Here is a 19,223-nt window from a genome sequence, read left to right as displayed (position 1 = left end):
AAAGATGACACTAAAGCAGAGGACACGCACTCCTTAACTGTGAAAGAACTTTCAAAAAACAAAGACTGGGAAATTTCCAGGTGAGAAACAAACTAAGAACTACTTTTTTTTGAGGTTGTGGCTGATGTACAGTATGCTGTGTATATATAGTGTCTATGGTAATGAGTGCAGTGCATGGTAAATTACAGAGGATGTACCCTACACAGTCCAATGCATGTATAACTACATTAGTAAGTGGGGGGCACAAGAGGTTAAATAGGGGCCTACAGGGTCTTATAGTGGTTTCATCTAGGACTACATGGCTTCATGGTGCTAAGAGTACAGCCCTGTTACATAGTCATGTATGTAACAGGGCTGTTACTATGTACTATGTAACCCTGTTACATAGTCACGTAACAGGGTTAAGATTCCTAAACATCAAGTTTACTGTAAATACAGGTAAACTGATACCTCAGAGTTACAGGGAAATTTAAAATGGATTCAAAGAAAATACAGTACATTTTTATGCATATTGCAGGATTTTTTATTTTTACTTTTAAATGAGTTAAAATTGCTTCTAATGTTATAGTACTTATTTATACAGGGATAACTAAGTATAAATGTAGTGCAAAGTACCGTGAACGTGTGTATAAATGTTCTTAGAGGTAGTTTAAACAGGTTGATGAACCCTGGTTCTCTAATATATAAAGTTCATTCAGCCCATTACAGACCATCAGCCTTTCCCTATAATGAAAGCTCTTTCATTTGGCCTGAAGCCCAGACCTTTATTGTTGAGGAGAGAAAGAGGAGTGACACACACACACACACACACACACACACACACACACACACACACACAGGTAGTGATGGTTGGCGCGTTAGATTACCTGAGTCAGACACAACAGCTGTTCTGTTCGTCAAAAACAGGCTGCAACAAACCGGAAATTTATTTGGTGAAGACAACACAGGAGCAGAAGTGTTCACGTTTGATTTACTGAACACTGAAATCGTTTAAAATGGATTAACTCGTTATTTTTTCCCGTAAATGCCTAACAGCTGTCGAAATGAGTGAATAAGAGCGCAGAAGTCTGGAGTTATACTTTACGGTTTGCTGGTGTCCCGAGAATAAAACACTGGCAGTTCTTGGTTTCTTCGCCTCGGTTGTCGCCTTAATTTACTGAAACACCGTCTGTTTTTTTTTTCCTCCAGCCGGCCACATCCCTCCATCAAGGGTATGAGCGCAGAGGAGCAGGACCGGCTTCGCTCCCTCTTTCACGCCTACGACGTGGACAACTCCGGGCGGATCGAGAGAAACGAGTTCCTCACCATCTGCGCGGAGCTGCAGGTGTCCGCGGCCGAGGCGGACCGAATATTTGACCGGTTGGACGTCGACAAGGACGGGACCGTCACCCTGCTGGAGTTCATCAGCGGCTTCCACGACCGCTACGGAGACATGGAGTCGGACGGAGGAGACGTGTCCGCCGCCTGGGATCACTTCCAGAGGAGATTGGGCGAGCAGGCCAAGTTCATCCCCAGGTGAGGGCGCACACCTGTCCGCTGGGCAGTCAGGGAGGTTGTACCAATTGTTGCATGTGTTAAACATATGGAAATTCTTAGGTGATATGAATGTGTTCAACAGTGAGCGCAGTGTGCGTGAAGATGATAGCGAAACTTTAATGATCTCCACAAGGAAACGATTTGCACCGAACTTGATGGAGGGATGGGGCATGGGCTAGGGAAGAACCCATCAAATTCTGGGGCAGATCCGCATCATTGACTGTGAATTTGAATTTTTGTCTCTGAGTTTTGGTACATACTTTGAGACTCTGAGTTTTGGTACATACTTTGAGACTTTGAATAACAAGCACACGCTGTGACTTTGTGTCAGTGAATGAAAGTGACCTTATATGAGAGGTGTCAGTCTTGTGAATCTATTTGTCTTGAGTGTCCTGTTTCCTTCAAGACAACTTTATAAACCAAAGACACATAAAGACCATAGACTGATAAAGACTCTGGATTATCTGTTACAGTTTATACACTGTGTATAAGTTGGGTTTCTAACTCAAATGCGAGAGTGAGAGCAGCAGGTGACCAAAAGTTGGAACATGTTAAACATTATTCAACTGATCAGTCAAATGACAGTTTGATAAATTATTACTTTATATTACCACTTTGATAAATGATTTATTAATTAAATGATTTTTCAAGCAAAAACATTCTAAACAGTACTTAGTCCTAGTTTCTGAACGGAGAGGATTTTCTGCTTCTCTCTGTTTTATTTAATTGTAAACTGAATATATTTGGGTTAAAAGTCTGAAGATTTAAAATAAGGCCTTTTAGGGGAAACTGTGATGGAAATGTTCCACCATTTTTCAAACCATTAATCTTCTTTAAGAAAATAGTAGGGCAATTAATCAGTAGTGAAAACTTTTGTTTATCTCTACTGTTGAAAAGAAACCAAAATCCTCTTATCTTTGGTAAACATCTTTTTACAATAATACCAGCAGTTCTAACAGAAACAGAAATTAAACTGAATATTTACTGGTAGGATTATACACATCTGTATGTAGATAGTATATCTAACTTCTTTCTTTTCAAATTTTGTGTAGAGGTATAGGTCCAAATCTTCCCTAATTCTTTCCTAAAACTGACCTGAATTTTTACTGGCAGATCACATTTTTTGACATTTTCTTGTGAAAACTTTGTGAAAGCACTAAATAATTTTCCAGAAACAGAACCTGCATTGTTTTTTATTATTTATTAAGTTCTTGTGCAGCAACAGCTTCTTTTGTAGAAAGAAGGCTTTGTAGATAATCATGTCTTTTCTCTTGGTTCCTGTTTTCTGTATCAGCACCAAACACTCAGGAATCAAATTGGCTGTAGTATCGAAACATTTAAACCGGTAACATGTTCTATCATGAGCCAACATGTATAAGTGGGTCTCTTCATTTGTGTTTGTGTGTTTCTTTCATACATTATCTTTATTGTGCATATGTGTATGTGTGTGTTTGTGTGTGGCCCCAGGCCTGGCATGGGACTCGTCCTCACGCTGCTGTTCTGTGACATTGATTGCCTCGGTGGTACCATCTGCTAAATACACTCTCTTATCCTCAAACAGTTACAGTCACTGCGACAGCAGTCAGCTGAGAGATGACAACTTGGAAAATATACTACACAATTCACTTCAGACAAGTGTCTGTTTTTCAGGGGATGAAAGAATATTTTGTATTAGCACAAGATCAAGTAATCAGGAGCAGAGAAATCAATTAGGTTCCTATTCATAATTTTATTATGATTAAGGCTGATGTAATGAGACGTGTACTTTTGTTTTACAATATTCACCCTGGTTGAGGCAGTGACTAGAATTTACAAGGGATCAGGTTGTCCACTAAAAAGGATTCCTCTGCATCAAATGACTTAAACCATGCCCTCCATGTTTTCCCCTTTTGGTTTTGTCATGTTTTAGTTTTTAAATGTTCTACAAAAATGTTTTTTGGAAACTCTTTTGAATACATCTTAAATCTTTCTGCCAGATAGATGAAAGGTTGGTTATGACTGGACCTAAACAGATGAGGGTTGCACAGGGGGCAAAAAGAGAACAGAAAACCTGGCAATGCATAAAAAGATTTTATTTGGGTCCAGTAGAAGTATTTTAAAACTTGAGGTTTTAGGGCTCTTGGGAAGAAAGGGCAGCAACCTTTAGATTCCTAGCAAATGCTTCTGTTTATGTCAGTATATAATATCTCTTACCTTTGCCGATCTGACATTGGATTGTTTGTGCTTGTTTGTGTGTGTTTCTGTTATGATTAGTTTGTGTCACAGCTTATGACGCTACAGCAAGCTATGTGTCACCGTGAGTTATTGACACACAGGCAGCAGTGTCTATATGCTCAGGATTACAGGCAGCCCATCCTGTCACAAGGCAAACACACACACACACACTGTACACTTATATGACCCACTTTTACCTTTGTCCTGTGACGCAGGACATTTCAACACTGTAATAACTTCAGAAAGACATATACTGGATAAACTGTGTGATTAAATTGTAAATTGATCAAAATAATCAGTCAGTTCTTTTGGTCTGTGTCAAATCGAATATGGTAAATCAAAACAGGAGCTTTTTCATATTTACCATGTATTCAATGTATTAGAATTTTTATTATTATTATTTATTTTATTATTATTAATATATATATAATAAAAACAATATTATTATTAATATTATTATTATCAGCTAATTGATAATGGATATAAAATAAGTGGCTTATGCGGCATATTGTCTTCCATGGGACCACTTACATATTACAACATATATGTTACAACAGGACAGTGGAAATAAAAATAATATTTGGAATTTGAATGGTGGGTCATGTCTTTTTCATGACTTCCTTTCTTCAGTCATGAAAATGCTCTTATTTTTTCTGTAATATTGGTTTTACCCAAGCTGTGCTGCATTTTCATAGGCCTGTTTCAACAATGATACTCAAAGGTTTTAATCCTTTCAACTTCAATAACAATCCAGTTGACAGTCATTATAATTCAGTCTGACTTTGTTTGATTCAACAAAATGGCAATGTCTTTCCTTGAAGACACACACACACACACACACACACACACACACACTCACACACACACACACACACACACACTCAGCAAGGTCCAAGTGGTGATGTGAACAAAGCATGGTGTGCTGGAGAAGAGTTGTGCAGCATCTTTTAATTTTCATGGCGTACCCTGAAAATTCACCTGTCATCTACCACCCACCAAGTGACAACGCTGCCCTCAGAGCTGACGTTTTACAGCTGAAAGCAGTTAATTTGAGATCTTGAAGTAAAACAAAGGATTCTTCTTTGGTTCTGAAGTGTTCGTATGTCAGTGTTACAATACAAAAGATGATGTCAAATCCTGATTTTCTTGCAGGCATGAACAAGCAGCGATGTTGTACCAGAACATTAGTTTGACTGAGCCCAGACTGATTCCTCAGTTTGAAAAAGTCGTCATTAACTTCACCAAAGAGATCAAACAGCAAAACTCAGAGATGGAGAACCTGGCTCTTGCCATCAAACGGTGAGGAACATGCACGCACACAAACACACAGTCTACACACAGCCTTTGCATCCTTTACATATACACGAGTGAAGTGTCTCTCAATGACAATATGTCTGCTGGAAAGTCAACTCCACAGAAGATACAGATACGATGGCTGATGTCCTGAAGGAATTATGCAGTTTTTACTTCAGTTGTGTTAAATTGGAAATGTATTTGTCTTGGCTCAAATGTCAGGAAAAATGGTGGATGGGTGGAGGTTTGTGAAGCACAGTGACATTACCCTGCTGTCATTCTGCAGAGCACAGGACCAGGCCTCGATGCAGCTCAGTGAGATGGAGGAGGAGATGGACCAACGCATTCATGCTGCGGAGAGAAAAACACGGGAGCAGGTGAGACAACACATCGCATGCACGAGACCGCCTCAAATTCAGATGCACGCACAAACATGACTATGTGATTTTGTTTTAATAGTTCAGGCTAGTTGCTATGGTCTGTTTCTTTCTCTGGAGTTGGTGTAGGCAAAGCGAAAAGCAGGGTGCGTTTGTTCGGCTCTTCCCTCATGTCAAACAAACATACACGGCTCAATATCAGATTACTGATCCAGACTCAGACACGCCTGCTGATCAGCTGGATTTCACAACTCTGTGGATCCCAGATATCCTAGCTCACAGATATTCATTCAATTCAATAGATGTGGTAGAAAGTTCTGCTGCCCTGGTTATCCAGTAAGGTGTATGAAGGGTTCATGTTGTAGTCTCAGTCTCAGTTTTTCAAGATCAAAGTGAGAGAAGTAAAAAATAAGGGCCAGAGTGGCGAAGACAGGTAGTTGAGACAATTTATGAAATTCTTTGTGCTGCTGAAAACTAACAAAACAAGAGATTCATTTAAATTGACTTTTTGATGCCAGTCGAGTCTTTGTGAGGTCAAAATGTTAAATTGTAATTACATCTTTATACAGTGTATACAGGTGGACTGAGAGGCTCTATAGTGACATTAAATATATGTAGGTCTGTGTCACAAGCTGGCAACATGTGGCTGATATTTTAAACTTTAACATTAGTGCCCATATTTTATTACAGTGAGGCCATGGCCACCTGTTTTTAAACATTCCCACCTTTTTTTGGAGTTGGAAATATTTCCAAGAATCCAAGTGAACAGTGTGGTGTGTAAAATGATAAGATTTTATTACAATGTTTGTCTTTCCATGACATCAGATGAAAAGCAATAACAACTGACCTGCAACTATGGGGACTGCTTGCCGTATCAGACCAGCTGATTTATTTAATTTTTATTCCTTTCATTTTATCTTCTGTTCACAGTGTTTCTGTTTTTGAACCTAGCTGTGCGGGAACATAAACTTTGTCTTATCACTGCGTGTGCTTGTGTGTGTGCATAAACTTATGTAAGTGTACTACATTGACTGAGCAGCTGCTGTTTATTTTGTTGAAGAAAAACACACAAAATTAGAGGGCACTCACCTACATTCTCTCACACTGTAATGTGCACACAGTCATGTTTTGACACCTATAAGAGGAATTTATTTTGCTGATACACTTATCGATTACCCAGCAGCCTTAGTCTGTGTTTCAAAACCTGCCCTAAAATAGCACAGATTAAAGCGTCAAAGAGAGCAAACACACACAGACACACATACACACACTTTCAAGTTTTATCATAAAGTGTTATCTTAGCTGTTTGATGCATTTTTTGGTGTTTGTATTTGTTTGTGTAGGAGAAGAAGCGAACAGAGGCAGCACTGAACGAGTTACGAAGAAGCTATGAAACTGAAATGTGTGAACTTCAGTGTAAGATCCAGAGGATGCAGATGGTAAATTTTTCACCTCTTTGACTGCACTTCAATTTCACTATAACACCATCAACACTGCAGGTCAATACAAACTCCTGCAGTCATATGTACAATCCACTTGCTGTACATTTAGTTTGCTCAGTGTTGTGTATTTGTCTTAAATGAATCAACATCATACCAGCTCCATGAGACTTGTCTTCACAAACAAAACAGCATATGGATAATAAGTAATATGTGTGGTAGTAATGTTATTTTCTAACCTAATTATTTTTTCTTTGTTGTATAACTGTATCAATTGGAGATAAATATGCAAAACTCAGATCAAAGTCCTAAAGAATAAGCACTTCAGAAAATACAGCGATGTACTGTTTTACTATCCCAGTGGCATGGGAGCTCAGGCTTCATAACAAGGAGCGCGCTGCTGTGAGAGAAGCTGGACTTTGACCTATTTAAATACAAACAGGCTCTTAAAAGTCAAATGTGCTGTATATATTTGGAAAAAAACAGGGTTCTGCTGAACAGTGGAAAATTGAGTACGTTATGAATAACACTGACTGCATTCAAAAGAAGTTAAACCAGGACTAATTTATTCTTTTGACCTCACGAAAACACCAGTGTCAGCTGAGCAAATAACCCTCACTTGCTGCTAAACATAAAACAGAATATTACATAAAATAGTATATTTATTCACTTTAAATAGTCCAAAAACAGCTGAAACATAAATTATATGTAAATTTAAAAAAAGCAAGAGGGAGCACGAAGCTGCATGTGATCTAACGTGTTTATGCAGAATTTACTCTGGTTTTTATGTTTTTCTTATTTTGTTGAATCTCTGTAAGGATCATGAAATAACTAGAATCCAAACAATGTGAACTTGTCCTTCAGATAGAAGAGAAGTACAACAGCATCACTGTGAAAGACGAGAGCCCGGCGTTGAAGAAGAAGATTAATGAGCTAACACTGGTGAGACTGAATATGCAAAAAGTTCTGTTTAAGGTGTCAGAAGCATATTTTTATTACAGGTCTCTCTGCAACTGGCTTCACACACTTCTCTCATATTCTTCAGTTTCTCATCTCCCTCTTCACCACTCTTGCTTCTCATCTCTCTCTCTGCAGGAGAACCAGCGGTTAAAACAGGAGCTGCTGAAATCTCAGACCAAAGTCGCCTGTCTGCAGAGTGAGATGGACTCGCTGAAGACAGAGTTAACCGATCAAAGCATCAACTCTGAACGGTGAAGTTATTATAGTTTGATGTGGTTTTGTTTCTTTGTATGTATGCTGTGTGCTGTTGTATGCGTGTGTCATTCATTTAGATAAATTTTCAGTTCCAGGGTATTTGGCTGGATTTATCTTGAGTCAAGCTGCATTGAGTTGACCTTCAATCCTTTTTTGCAGACTTTTTTTATTTTTTGCAAGATGATAATGCAAGTTTCAGTGCTGTGTAAAAGGCCTCAGCATCAAATTTTACTATCCAGATTTTTCCTCAGCTTTATCTGTTGATCATAGGTTAGGGGACGCATTTTAGTTTTTCACTGTGAGAAGGAAATAGGATTGTTACATTATACTACACATCCTCTTCCTCACTCTACACACACACACACAATCGTCACTTTCAGTGAAACCTTTGAAAGTCTAAACCTAGAATTACTGATGACATGAAGTTGTAGAGCAGGTTTTCTCCACTTTTTTTCACCTCATTTGTTGAATGTGAACTTGTGAATAATAAATATTTGTTCACCATCATGTGTCAAAAGCTGCAAAGGCTTCAGCTTACATACATTTCAAACCTATTTTAAATTAAAAATACATTTGTTTTAGAACAATCAGGTATATCATTTGTCTGGCCCTTTATCAAACGGCCCCACCCTTGAGAAATTTCATTGCAGAGGGACAGAGACATATAGAGAGAGACAGGCGGAGAGAGACAAAGACCACACCCCCCTCTGGCCTGTTCATTCCCGGGGGGTGTTTTGGTTTTGTCACAGCTGAAACAGGATATCCTGGAGCGACTTCACACTGACAATAACTTCTTCAGATGCGTTTCTTAGCAACAGAAGCAACAGAGCCACTAGCAGGATAACACCCCTCCTGCTTAGACCGTCTCATCATGTTGACATTGTTGTTTCTGCATCTCTGAGGTGTGTCTGGTGTTATTCATAAATTAGGTGCAAAGTCTGTCAGCAACCAAGCAAATGCACTTCTGTGCTGGATATGAAAAAAGGAAAAACAGTTCTCAGCTTTACTGACATTAACTGGGACACAGGCAATAAAAAATATCAGAACTGATCTGTTTTCGAAGTTAAGATTACAGTTTACAGGCTTAATGAGCTGAGATATGGTGATTCTTCAGTTTATGTCTTTCTTCAGGTACTTTTTTTTTTTGAAAATACAAAATACGAAACACTAAGTATCATTCCCCTTCGAGTTATTTATCGAAGAAGAATGATTTATTAATTATCAATTCAAATGTATATATTTTAATAACAGCCACTGTAGACACTGACCACCTTTGTTTTTGTAGTATGAGCTCTGTTTTGTGCAGGAAGTGAGGCTAAAACAATAATGACACTAATGATATTCTTTACTGTTACAAATTCAGACTGATGTAACTCTAGTTGATTAACAGATCCCTTAAGGTTCATGTTTCTATTCAAATTCAATAGGTATGTTCATGACTGTGTTTTATTTCAGAGACGAGGAGCTCATGAAACATTTCTCTGATGAGCGAGACATCCTGGAGAGTCAGATCGAGATTCTGCAGTAAGTTAGACTCTAACACACATACAGGCTAGAGATGGAAAGAGATCTTTCTGCACTCACTTATAAAAGAAATATATTCCAGGACAAAAAGTAATAATGTTGTTTATTTTTCTGTGTGTGTGGAAAGGACAGCCAACAGGAAGCTCCATGACAGTAACGATGGCCTGAGAGCTGCTCTGGAGAGGGTCACAAGGGTAAAGTTGCACAGTTAATTAAAAAATAATCAAACTTCAAGAACTAGTTCAGTTGCCAGATTACAAGAGGATGAACTTATTTCATGGTAGACTCAATTTTTCATTCACAGTAAGAAACTGAACTTATTTTCTGTTCTGAGGCATAAAACATATATCCTCCTGAGACCCAGCAATTCATTTTTGTCCTCTGTGGGGGACACGAGTCTGAGACCTCTAGGTCAAAATATATTATTTATAGAATCTATATATTCAATGTCCTTTGTAGTGGACAACAGGACTTTGCTAAGAAGTTTCAGAATTCATCAGAATTGGAAGCCCTCTGGCTACTTCCAACAGTACATCGATGAGAGTTTGAGTACTCAGACATTCTTGGAAATTCTTGGCTTTGGCACTAACTACCTCGGTTAGTTAGACTGAGGAGTTTTAATTAATTTTGTTACATAAAAAAAAAACAAACAAAAAAAAAAAAACATGTTCTCTCCTTTGGGATTACATTGTAGCCCTGATTTGCTAGCTGGCATCTTTCATCTTTGCACACAGACCAGCTGACAAGATGCGATAGTAAAGGTCTGACCAAAATGTGCTGATTTCCTCCTTCATTTAAAATGATATCCATACAATTAGTTCAAAATTCAAGTGTTCAAATATATTGTTCATGTAACTGTTTTTATCTACTTTAATGTTCATGAAATGAACATAATTTTTAAAGGAAATCCATACAGAAATGATTGCAGTATCATAACATTACATCATGACATTATGTATGAAGCAAGACCCGATGCCCACTACAAGGTACAGCTGAAAAAAAAAAAAACAAGCCGCAGCACCACAAGTGAAGAGGCTGTGAACTGTAAATGGCTGAGAGGCAGAGCGTGCAGGCCTCGAGACCTGGTGAGGTTCTGTGAATGCATTGTGAAAACAATACAGCAATGTATCGACATTAGTAATGTACTTTGTAATTTGCACTTTTGAATACTTAAAATTTTGAGCAGGCATGAAACACAAACAATGAAGAACTCACTTTTTATTGTTGTGTTTTACAGTCTGGGAACAGTGGATCACCAGGTGAAATAAAGGACAGAAACAGAAGTAAAAGCATCTGCTACACGTCACCATACACATTAATGGACAGGTAAGATCGACAAACAATGCAAATGGTTTATCACTGCTAGTTATGGTGTGTAAATAGTGTAGTGATACACTATAATATTTTCTTATTTAACAATTTAATTGTTCACTTAGACAGAGTCTGGATTACTGAGCATACACTTATCTTTAATTTATTAGTTTTACTTCAAGATGAACTAGTTTGCAGCTTCATGGGTTTTATTTAAGACCAGGTTTATCATCTCCAATTCAAAAAGGATTAGAGTAAGATGCTTTTTCTCAGAACTGAAGTTTTTTTTTTCCCTAGAACTCATAACTGTCTATTTACACAGTAGTAAGGTAAATGTTAAATGTGCTGTGAGATATTTAAGGTGCTGTCCAAGATTATGTGCTGACCATAGACTGTATAAGACATGGACGTAGCACCCGTGACATCACCCATTGGTTTCAGGGAGTCGGTTTTGTGCTGCAACACAGACTCCTTCGATGGTCGGTTAGTACAGTCTACACTACAACAAGCCATACTGTCACTAAAACCTATCCGAACACTGGCAAACAAACACGGACACTGCAGCCCCTGTCAACCGCTGGAGGTAGCCAGAGGCCTCTGGATGTAGCCGACTAGCCCAGCCGATGCTTTAGCAAAGAGCTAACTGCCAGTGCCTGTCTATGGATCTGTCACTCAACATAACCACGCCCTAATTTAATTTAATTTAATTTAATTTAATTTAAGCCTAAGTAACACTAAAACGCCCACCCCCACCCCCCTACAGTGTTCACGGAGGTGGAAACTATCAATAGAGACCAAAAACAAAAAATGTACCAGGCTGTAAATGTGTTTTTTTAGGCTGTAAAGTTGGCTATTTTAACATGGGGGTCAATGGAGAATTGCTCACTTCTGGAGCCAGCCCCCAGCAGCCGCAGCTTTTTGAACGCGGAAGTGATCCTCACTGCTGAAACCTACAACTCCCCCCTTGGTGCTGACAAGCTTAACCATATGACTCTGTGGTGTCTGGGGACAAAGGTTTTGTCCTCATATAATTAAGTTGGATGTACAGCAGTCAAATAGATATTATGGAGGTTTCTGTGTTAAAGCGCACTGATTATTTCCTGACCTCTTCCTCAGGTTCTGCCAGCGCATGGACGATTACCCTCTGTACAGCCGCCGGCCCAGCTGTGACACCCTGGCCTTGGCCATGTGTGACCCAGGCCTGAGGCGCAGACACAGCAGTGAGTGCGAGGAGGACAGCCTGCCTGAGATCTACGTGGACAGTGGCCTGTCAACACTCAGAGGCTCACATGGAGGCTACGACTCTGAGCAGGAGGTTAAAGGTCAAGAAGAAGAGGAAGAGAGAGAGGAGCAGAAAGGGGAGGATGACAACAATGACAGTATGATGGAAGAAAACTCAGACGCTGAGGTGAGACGACAAGAAAGTCAAACACATAGACACACATATACATGCATATATGTTATAAATATCATGTAAGCATCCAAACATTTGCTAACTAGCACTAAAAGGGGCTGAGGGGAATCATTTAGTATAAACCAAACCATTGGACAAAGTAAAACTTTGACCTGATGGTGACGTTGGATGAAAAGTAAGGCAATTCCTGAGTCGTTATCTTCTGGGTACCTTGAATATCTGTCCCACATTTCGTGGCAGTATACTCAACTCACAACAAATCAGAAATGTGAAAGTCTGGAAGGTGACACTAGAGGAAAAGTCAGAGGATCACCAGTCAGTAGGATTTATCCTCAGGGAACTATGAATATACAGTATGTACAAAATTCATACTTATCTGTCCATTAGCTGTTGAGATAATTCAGTCAGGACATGCCAAGGGCATCTGCCTCTAGAACTTGTAAAAAAAAAATTAATATGAGGAATATTTCATGCTGCTGCAAAGATTTTTAGGTGGTCAAGTGAGTCTCTCTTTTTGAGGCTCTCCTTGAGAGTTGAGATCACACATTCAGACTCTGCTCCAGTGCTGTCATGTCAGATGAGACATATTAAAGCTAAGATCTTTTGTGTAGCAGGACTCTAGCTAGATTTCAACAACTTGCTTATGGTTACGCCTGCTCTAAAGGTTATAATGTTGTGAGTCCTGGTGATAACATGAATTCTTTGAGCAGATTTTTGCTTTGCTGTAATGTTAACATCTGCTACTGTGTGTCTACATCACAGCCAGTAGAGACACAGGACGGCGAATCTGCATTTGGGTCGGACAGCAGCTCGGTTTTGGACTGGAAGCCATCTGAATCCATTAGTGTCACCACAACCCATGCTCCAACAACACGAAAAACCCTCAGTGCCATCAGTGTTCAGGTAAGAGAGAGATGGAAGAAAAGAAAGAGGGGAGGTTATCCAATAGAAGATAAAAAAAGGGACATGTTCTGCCACCTTATCTTCTCTGTTGCTTATGTTGCTCCAAAGCAAAATCCCTTGACAGTTAATGGTCAGATTTCTATCAAACTGGGTATCCGATATTCATGTAAGTTTGATGACTTCGTGACATTTTGCCACTATCATCTCAAAATTTCCGATACGAATTTTCAACATTTCTCGACATGAAATCTCAACATAAATCCCTCTTGATCACTGAATTGATCTGATGATGAAGACAAATATACATAAGAGAACCAGCAATTACAAAACAGGCCAATGCCAAGCAATAAATGAATTTAACCTGAAGTAAATGTGCAGAATATGAAAACAGTCATCTTAGCGCTGCATGAGTGCCTCACTCTCCCTTATATTCACTCTTCCTCTGTCCCCTCTCCAGAGGGAGGACAAAGATAGCATTGACCTGGGCTACATGACATCAGAGAAAGCCTACAGGATCGTGTTGGCTGGAGATGCTGCTGTAGGAAAGTCCAGCTTCCTGTTGCGCCTCTGCAAGAACGAATTCAAACTAAACTCCGGCACTACTCTGGGTGAGCTGGATTAAATCAATTTTCTTGTTCTCTCCTCTTTGATCTGTCAAATTAAGGCAAAAATGAATCCCCCAAAAATCTTGAAAATAAATCTTTGAGGAAGTGTGAGTGTGCTGACTGATTAAGTTCTTCACATGATAACATGAAGTCATAGTTTAAATAAATATTCTCTTAATCTGATCAGGTACTACCACTGAGCAAGACCGCAACTTAATACTGCCATATAAAACATAGCATTCCTTTTTTTTTTTTTTTATCAGCTTAGCGGTGTTATGTTTTGATTGTGTCTTTTGTGTGTTCAGGAGTGGATTTCCAGATGAAGACACTAATTGTAGATGGAGAGCCTGTTTTACTACAGCTATGGGACACTGCCGGACAAGAGAGGTGTGTGTTTGTGTCGGTGTGGATATTTTAAAAAAGTGAGAGTGAGATTAACTTTTCAGTGATTTGTTTGTAAAGCTAAAATTGTATTAAAGTTAGGTTAGGTTAAGAAAATAAGGGTTTGAACCATTTTCTCCACTTATCTCAGGTTTCGCAGTATTGCAAAGTCTTATTTCCGCCGGGCGGATGGTGTGTTGCTGCTATACGATGTCACGTGTGAAAAGAGCTTCCTTAATGTTAGAGAGTGGGTGGACACAATTGAGGTAATGCATTACTCTTCTCTGCTAAAAAGTTACTGACTAACACTGTAGTTAGCAGAAAGAATTCCAGGCTTCTGTACAATAAACTGAAGGTGAAATTTGTCAGCCTTTCTATCATGGCAATTTGTTTTGGCAGTAGTTTGTGTTATTATAAGACACTGTAAGCAAAAGTGTTGTCACATGTTCATTTGACTATCAAACAAAGTGATCTTGCTTGTCTCTCTCTTTTTACATGCAGCAGATATGTAAGTGTTGGGTGTAAGTCATGTACAGATTGTGTTTTGTTGTTGGATTGTGGGTATGTTAAAATTTCTGCATGCAGTACAGTATGTGAGTCAGGTGTGAGTCTGATAAAATGCACTGTGTACATACTGTGGTGCTTAATGTCAAACTGATAGTTCCAGGCTTTAATAGTTTATTTTTTCATTTTGTTTATATGTACAACAGTAGAGCAGTTAATAACACAGTAATGCAATGTTTTGCTTTCTATTTCATTCATTTTTCTTTCTTTTTTTAATTTTGCATGGCAGGATGTGTCCCAGGAGGATATTCCCATCATGCTCGTGGGTAATAAGTGTGATCTTAGACGAGATGAAGCTAACTGTGTTCCTACCAGCTATGGAGAAAAATTGGCCATGGTACTTACAAATTAACGCACGCTCATCTCACTGTACTTGAAACGACATTTTAATAACCACCGAACTGAACATTTGGTACAACTCTTCTCCTGTCGTCTCCTATAATCCAAAGATAAATCCAAGTCATAACCCTTAACTTGTCACTAGGTAAAGTGTTATGACTAACAATAAACAAAAATGAATGATTTCCTTTCTTTACCCAACAGACCTACAACACTCTGTTCTGTGAAACTAGTGCCAAAGACGGCTCCAACATCCTCGAGGCTGTGCTGCACCTGGCCAGGTGAGACGTCAGCTGAATGTACAAACCCCAAACAACAGTGGATGTTTAAATCTTGAAAATGTTTCCAAGACAAATTGTTCTCATTGAGGAGCTGATAGCCTATTACTCTCTTAAAAGCTGTCATTGGTATGGATTAGAGGGACACTAAAATTGAACACGTTAGGGGAAAAAAAAATAAAATCAAGACTCTTATACACAACCTTAGCATCAAATAGTCTCTTTAAATTGTGACCTTTGCTGCCCTCTGGTGTGTAAAACCAAAAGGTTTGTTGCAAAGGAAAACTAACTATGGGGTCAAAAATACACACATGGGTATCCACTGGGAGTTGCAAGAGGTTTGTCTGTGTGGAACAGAAACCAAAAACAAAACATGCTTAAAAATGTTCCTAGCTGAAACCTGCTACTGTAGTTCCAGTACCATTAGGTGATTGATGTGGCAGCAAGCAACCATATAATAACACTATAAAAATGCTTTAGTATGAATTTGTAGTCCCAGAATCTCTCACTCATTTCTCTTCTCTCCAACCCACAGGCAGGTAACAGCGCAGGCCAGCTTTGATGAAAAGAGCCGCTATCAGTCGTTGCCCAGCTTGGATGCTCCCAGGAATAAACCAAACTTCTCCTGCTGCACCTGATCAAACTCTGGATGTCTACATCTGACTTAATGTGAACTCAGCAAAGGTGGAACAAGGACAACAAAATCAGAAACCTGACAAAACAGAAATGAGACGTAATCTCTGAATACATACAGCAATGGGAACAAATCGTCATCGTTGAAAACCACAACAATTTAACATATGGATTAAGTGAGCAAACAAGTAACATGGGATCACAGCAGCATATCCACAACTTCACATTAGCTTAGATTTTTTTTGTTATTCAGGGTTATTTAAAAATAATGTATTGTGCTGCATTTCAGCCCCAGCTTGAAGTCTTACTGTTCTGTATTTTATGAATTTGAGAATTCAGTGAATTCAAGTTAGTATAAACTTTCATGCCATGTGACAGTAATGTTCATTTTTACTATGCTCTCGCACATATTAGCATAAACTCCTTCCACATATTTAAAATGATTTAAAGAGTTAGCCCAGACTGGCACTGCCATGATTTGACAATAATCCTAGAAAATCATGAAACGCAAAAGAAAGCTGTGAAAGTGAAGTATGTGTGAGAAGGATCTGAAAGTGAAGCCAAATATATGGGCATGTTTTTTTTAAGTGATAATATGTAATGCTGACAAATATCTGCACATGACAGAGGGCAGAGGGCTATTTTAACATGTTGTTAGGGTGAGAAAATAAGACTAAGAAGAATGAATTCTTATCTGGTAATTTAACTGTGGCACTTATCTAAATACTTCTGATACATCAGCATAAGTGCAGGTTTGAAAGGACATCTGCAGCATGTTGGTGAACTGAAAGGAAACGGAAGTTTGTTGTTTGCACCACCCAGAACCTCAGACATTATTGCAAGTGATCGATTGCAGACCGACATATTGCTGTGAATTGTGGGAGAATTTAAAGCAAGAAATGCTCAGCCTCATATTTATTCATATATGATGAACCCTGGTGCAGTGTGTGATTGTATGAGACTTTATGCTAATGTAACAACCCATCGTCTTTATTATATTACCCACAGTGTTAGATTTCTCTTCATTTGACTTCCCACTGAGGATGACTTTGTGTTATTGTGTTATAGTTTATATGTTTGAAGTTGAACATATAGCCGATCATTTTCAATTTGCACAGCTGCTTTAAATAGCTTATCATCTGGAAAAATAATTTATCATCTGGTATGAGTTATGAAAATTTGTTAAGCATAGAAGAGAGGTGGCAGGAAGCAGAGCTCGTATTTTTATCCCTCTGATCCAGAACACATCTGTAATTCTATTTAAATGTGTACATGTGAGCTTGGCAAATTATCACTACTGATGATATAGTCTGTCTTCTTATTTCTTAATAATAATTCTGTATTATCAGGCTGCTGAATGGCAGTATATAAAGGAGTCAGTATGCTTCAAATGAAATGTATGTTGGATTCTCACCATCTGAAACCCCTCTCCCCAGATTTACTGTATATACATACATGTAGTAGTGGACATGACAATGAAAGAAAAAAAGAAGTGAGACAACAGTTTTTGTAACTTTTCAGTGCTCACAATCTGACAACCACGTTCACCTCACACATCTGATTGGCCAGATGTGCAGAGGTGAAAAGAAATATGTATCCATTTGGACCAAATATAACTACTTCTGCGTTTAGATGTGTTTGGATACCACTTTGTAGAAACTAGTTCATTTGAAGCACACTGAACCCTTTAAATGCCACATGGGGCACAGGCCTGTTTGTGATGTTGTCACACACCTGACTAGATGTCAGACTGTGTCCTCAATTTTGTGGCAAGAGGGGCAAAAACCCCAAGAAAGACCTGTCATCGGCAGTAAAGGTGCATGCAGCTGAGAACCTGTTGCTCATCTCTTTATTTCCTCACAGATTAAAATTCTTTTTGCATAAATGTCTTTGCTAATGTCATAAGACTTGCAATTGCGAAGTCACTGCCTTTGTATCTAAGGTTTCTTTGTGTCTGTGTTCAATGAAAGAAAATAAAAGTGTGAATGTCACAACATCATAAGACTGGCCCAGATGAAATGATTAAATCTTTATTAGGAGATTTATTCAGAAGATTTTTGAACATTTGTCACAGTCTATTACTGAGGGTAGTTTGACTTTGCCCAAAAGCATGGCAAACAGGCGCAGTAGGGTAGTACTTCATGATACTTGATCTACATTGTTCATCATTGTTAAAATTTGCTCAAAGTGTCAAAAGTAAACATGCACATTACGCTGAATGGCTACAATTGCTCTAACATGCTAACAGTGTCAGACTCATGATGGGCAGCTTGTTCTAAAAAAAAAAAAAAAAAACGGGGGGGCGGGGGCGGTAAAATTCAGTTCAATTAAGAAAAACCAGAGATATCACCTTTTTTGTTCCACTCAGTCTTCTTCCTTGTCAAAAACTAGCACCTACATTATCCACAAAGCAACTCAACCACCTACAGTAGAGTCGGAGATTCGGGTGTATAATGCTAGCTGTGGCTAATGTAGCCGCTAGCCTGAAGCAGAAATATGGAGTGGGCTTTTCACTTTTAAACTTGTGGTCTTCACGTGATATTTATCAGGCTTCACACAGCTCCGTCTGGAACACTGAAAAGCTTTAAATAACTTTTTTTCACATATGCTACAGTACTCTACTCCATTTTCATGAATACAATCTCCACAACCTCAGATCTATTTATCTTTCTATCTGTCAATCAAACTGTCAATCTATCGGTCTGTCTGTCTGTTGCTTTCTCTCAAGTAATCTGCACTTCCATTACAAAGCCACAAAGGAGGAGACAAATCAATAAATCAGATAATTTCTCCTTGATTGGTGCTCTGAAAGACCTTCCTGTTAGCTATACTCCCCGAGGGTGTGCAAGCGTCTCTAAGCGAAGCTGTTTGAATAACTGCAACATATGTTAGAGATTTTACACTGTGTGTGTGTGTGTGTGTGTGTGTGTGTGTCTGTTACCTATCCAACAGTGGACATCCCCATCATCACACACTCACCAACAGTGGACAGGTGAGTCAACCTGGGACATTTTGGAGTAGAACTTTATTTTTATTTTTTTAAGTCCCAACAAAACCACTCTGATCAGATTTTCTAAGGTATCCATTTTCAATAAAGTTTAAAATTTCCTCACTCTAATCATAAAGGAATATAATTTGTTGGTTATTGCACATAACAGGAAAAAGTTCCATTTTATTGTAAACACAGGAATCTCCTG

The 19,223-nt window shown here is 38.7% G+C and overlaps 1 protein-coding gene across 7 annotated transcripts; it reads left to right on the top strand.

Moving 5' to 3' along the window:
• The first annotated feature begins 1,191 nt into the window (after window positions 1-1,191).
• rasef (RAS and EF-hand domain containing) lies at window positions 1,192-18,010 on the top strand. 7 transcript variants are annotated; one of them, XR_005894351.1, is made up of 18 exons: window positions 1,192-1,515; window positions 4,903-5,049; window positions 5,330-5,420; window positions 6,764-6,859; window positions 7,724-7,801; window positions 7,955-8,070; window positions 9,530-9,598; window positions 9,726-9,792; window positions 10,836-10,924; window positions 12,026-12,317; window positions 13,086-13,226; window positions 13,684-13,834; window positions 14,137-14,218; window positions 14,364-14,478; window positions 14,714-14,733; window positions 15,006-15,113; window positions 15,320-15,396; window positions 15,929-15,992. XR_005894351.1 is itself a non-coding variant. In XM_041043303.1 (17 exons), the coding sequence occupies exons 1-17, from the start codon at window positions 1,214-1,216 to the stop codon at window positions 16,029-16,031; spliced, it is 2,124 nt and encodes a 707-aa protein (XP_040899237.1). In that variant the 5' UTR covers window positions 1,192-1,213; the 3' UTR covers window positions 16,032-18,010. The 7 variants fall into 7 exon arrangements, 4 of the variants coding, with proteins under 4 accessions (XP_040899237.1, XP_040899241.1, XP_040899240.1 ...); XR_005894350.1 differs by having other exon boundaries at window positions 15,006-15,188; window positions 15,929-15,964; XR_005894352.1 differs by lacking the exon at window positions 14,714-14,733 and having other exon boundaries at window positions 15,006-15,188; window positions 15,929-15,964.
• Window positions 18,011-19,223: the final 1,213 nt, after the last annotated feature.

Source organism: Toxotes jaculatrix, chromosome 7 (genome assembly GCF_017976425.1).
Source record: "Toxotes jaculatrix isolate fToxJac2 chromosome 7, fToxJac2.pri, whole genome shotgun sequence".
Classification (NCBI taxonomy): Eukaryota; Metazoa; Chordata; class Actinopteri; family Toxotidae; genus Toxotes; species Toxotes jaculatrix.
The sequence above is the reverse complement of the archived record's forward strand: the minus strand, read 5'-3'. Positions and strand labels throughout refer to the sequence as shown.

What these genes read in the sequence shown, in the direction of transcription:
- rasef (XM_041043303.1), top strand. Translation starts at nt 1,214, where the DNA reads ATGAGCGCAGAGGAGCAGGACCGGCTTCGCTCCCTCTTTCACGCCTAC. An exon ending in CAAAGCATCAACTCTGAACG is followed by an intron (nt 8,071 to 9,529) that starts GTGAAGTTATTA and finishes GTTTTATTTCAG; the next exon opens with AGACGAGGAGCTCATGAAAC. An exon ending in CTCTGGAGAGGGTCACAAGG is followed by an intron (nt 9,793 to 10,835) that starts GTAAAGTTGCAC and finishes TGTGTTTTACAG; the next exon opens with TCTGGGAACAGTGGATCACC.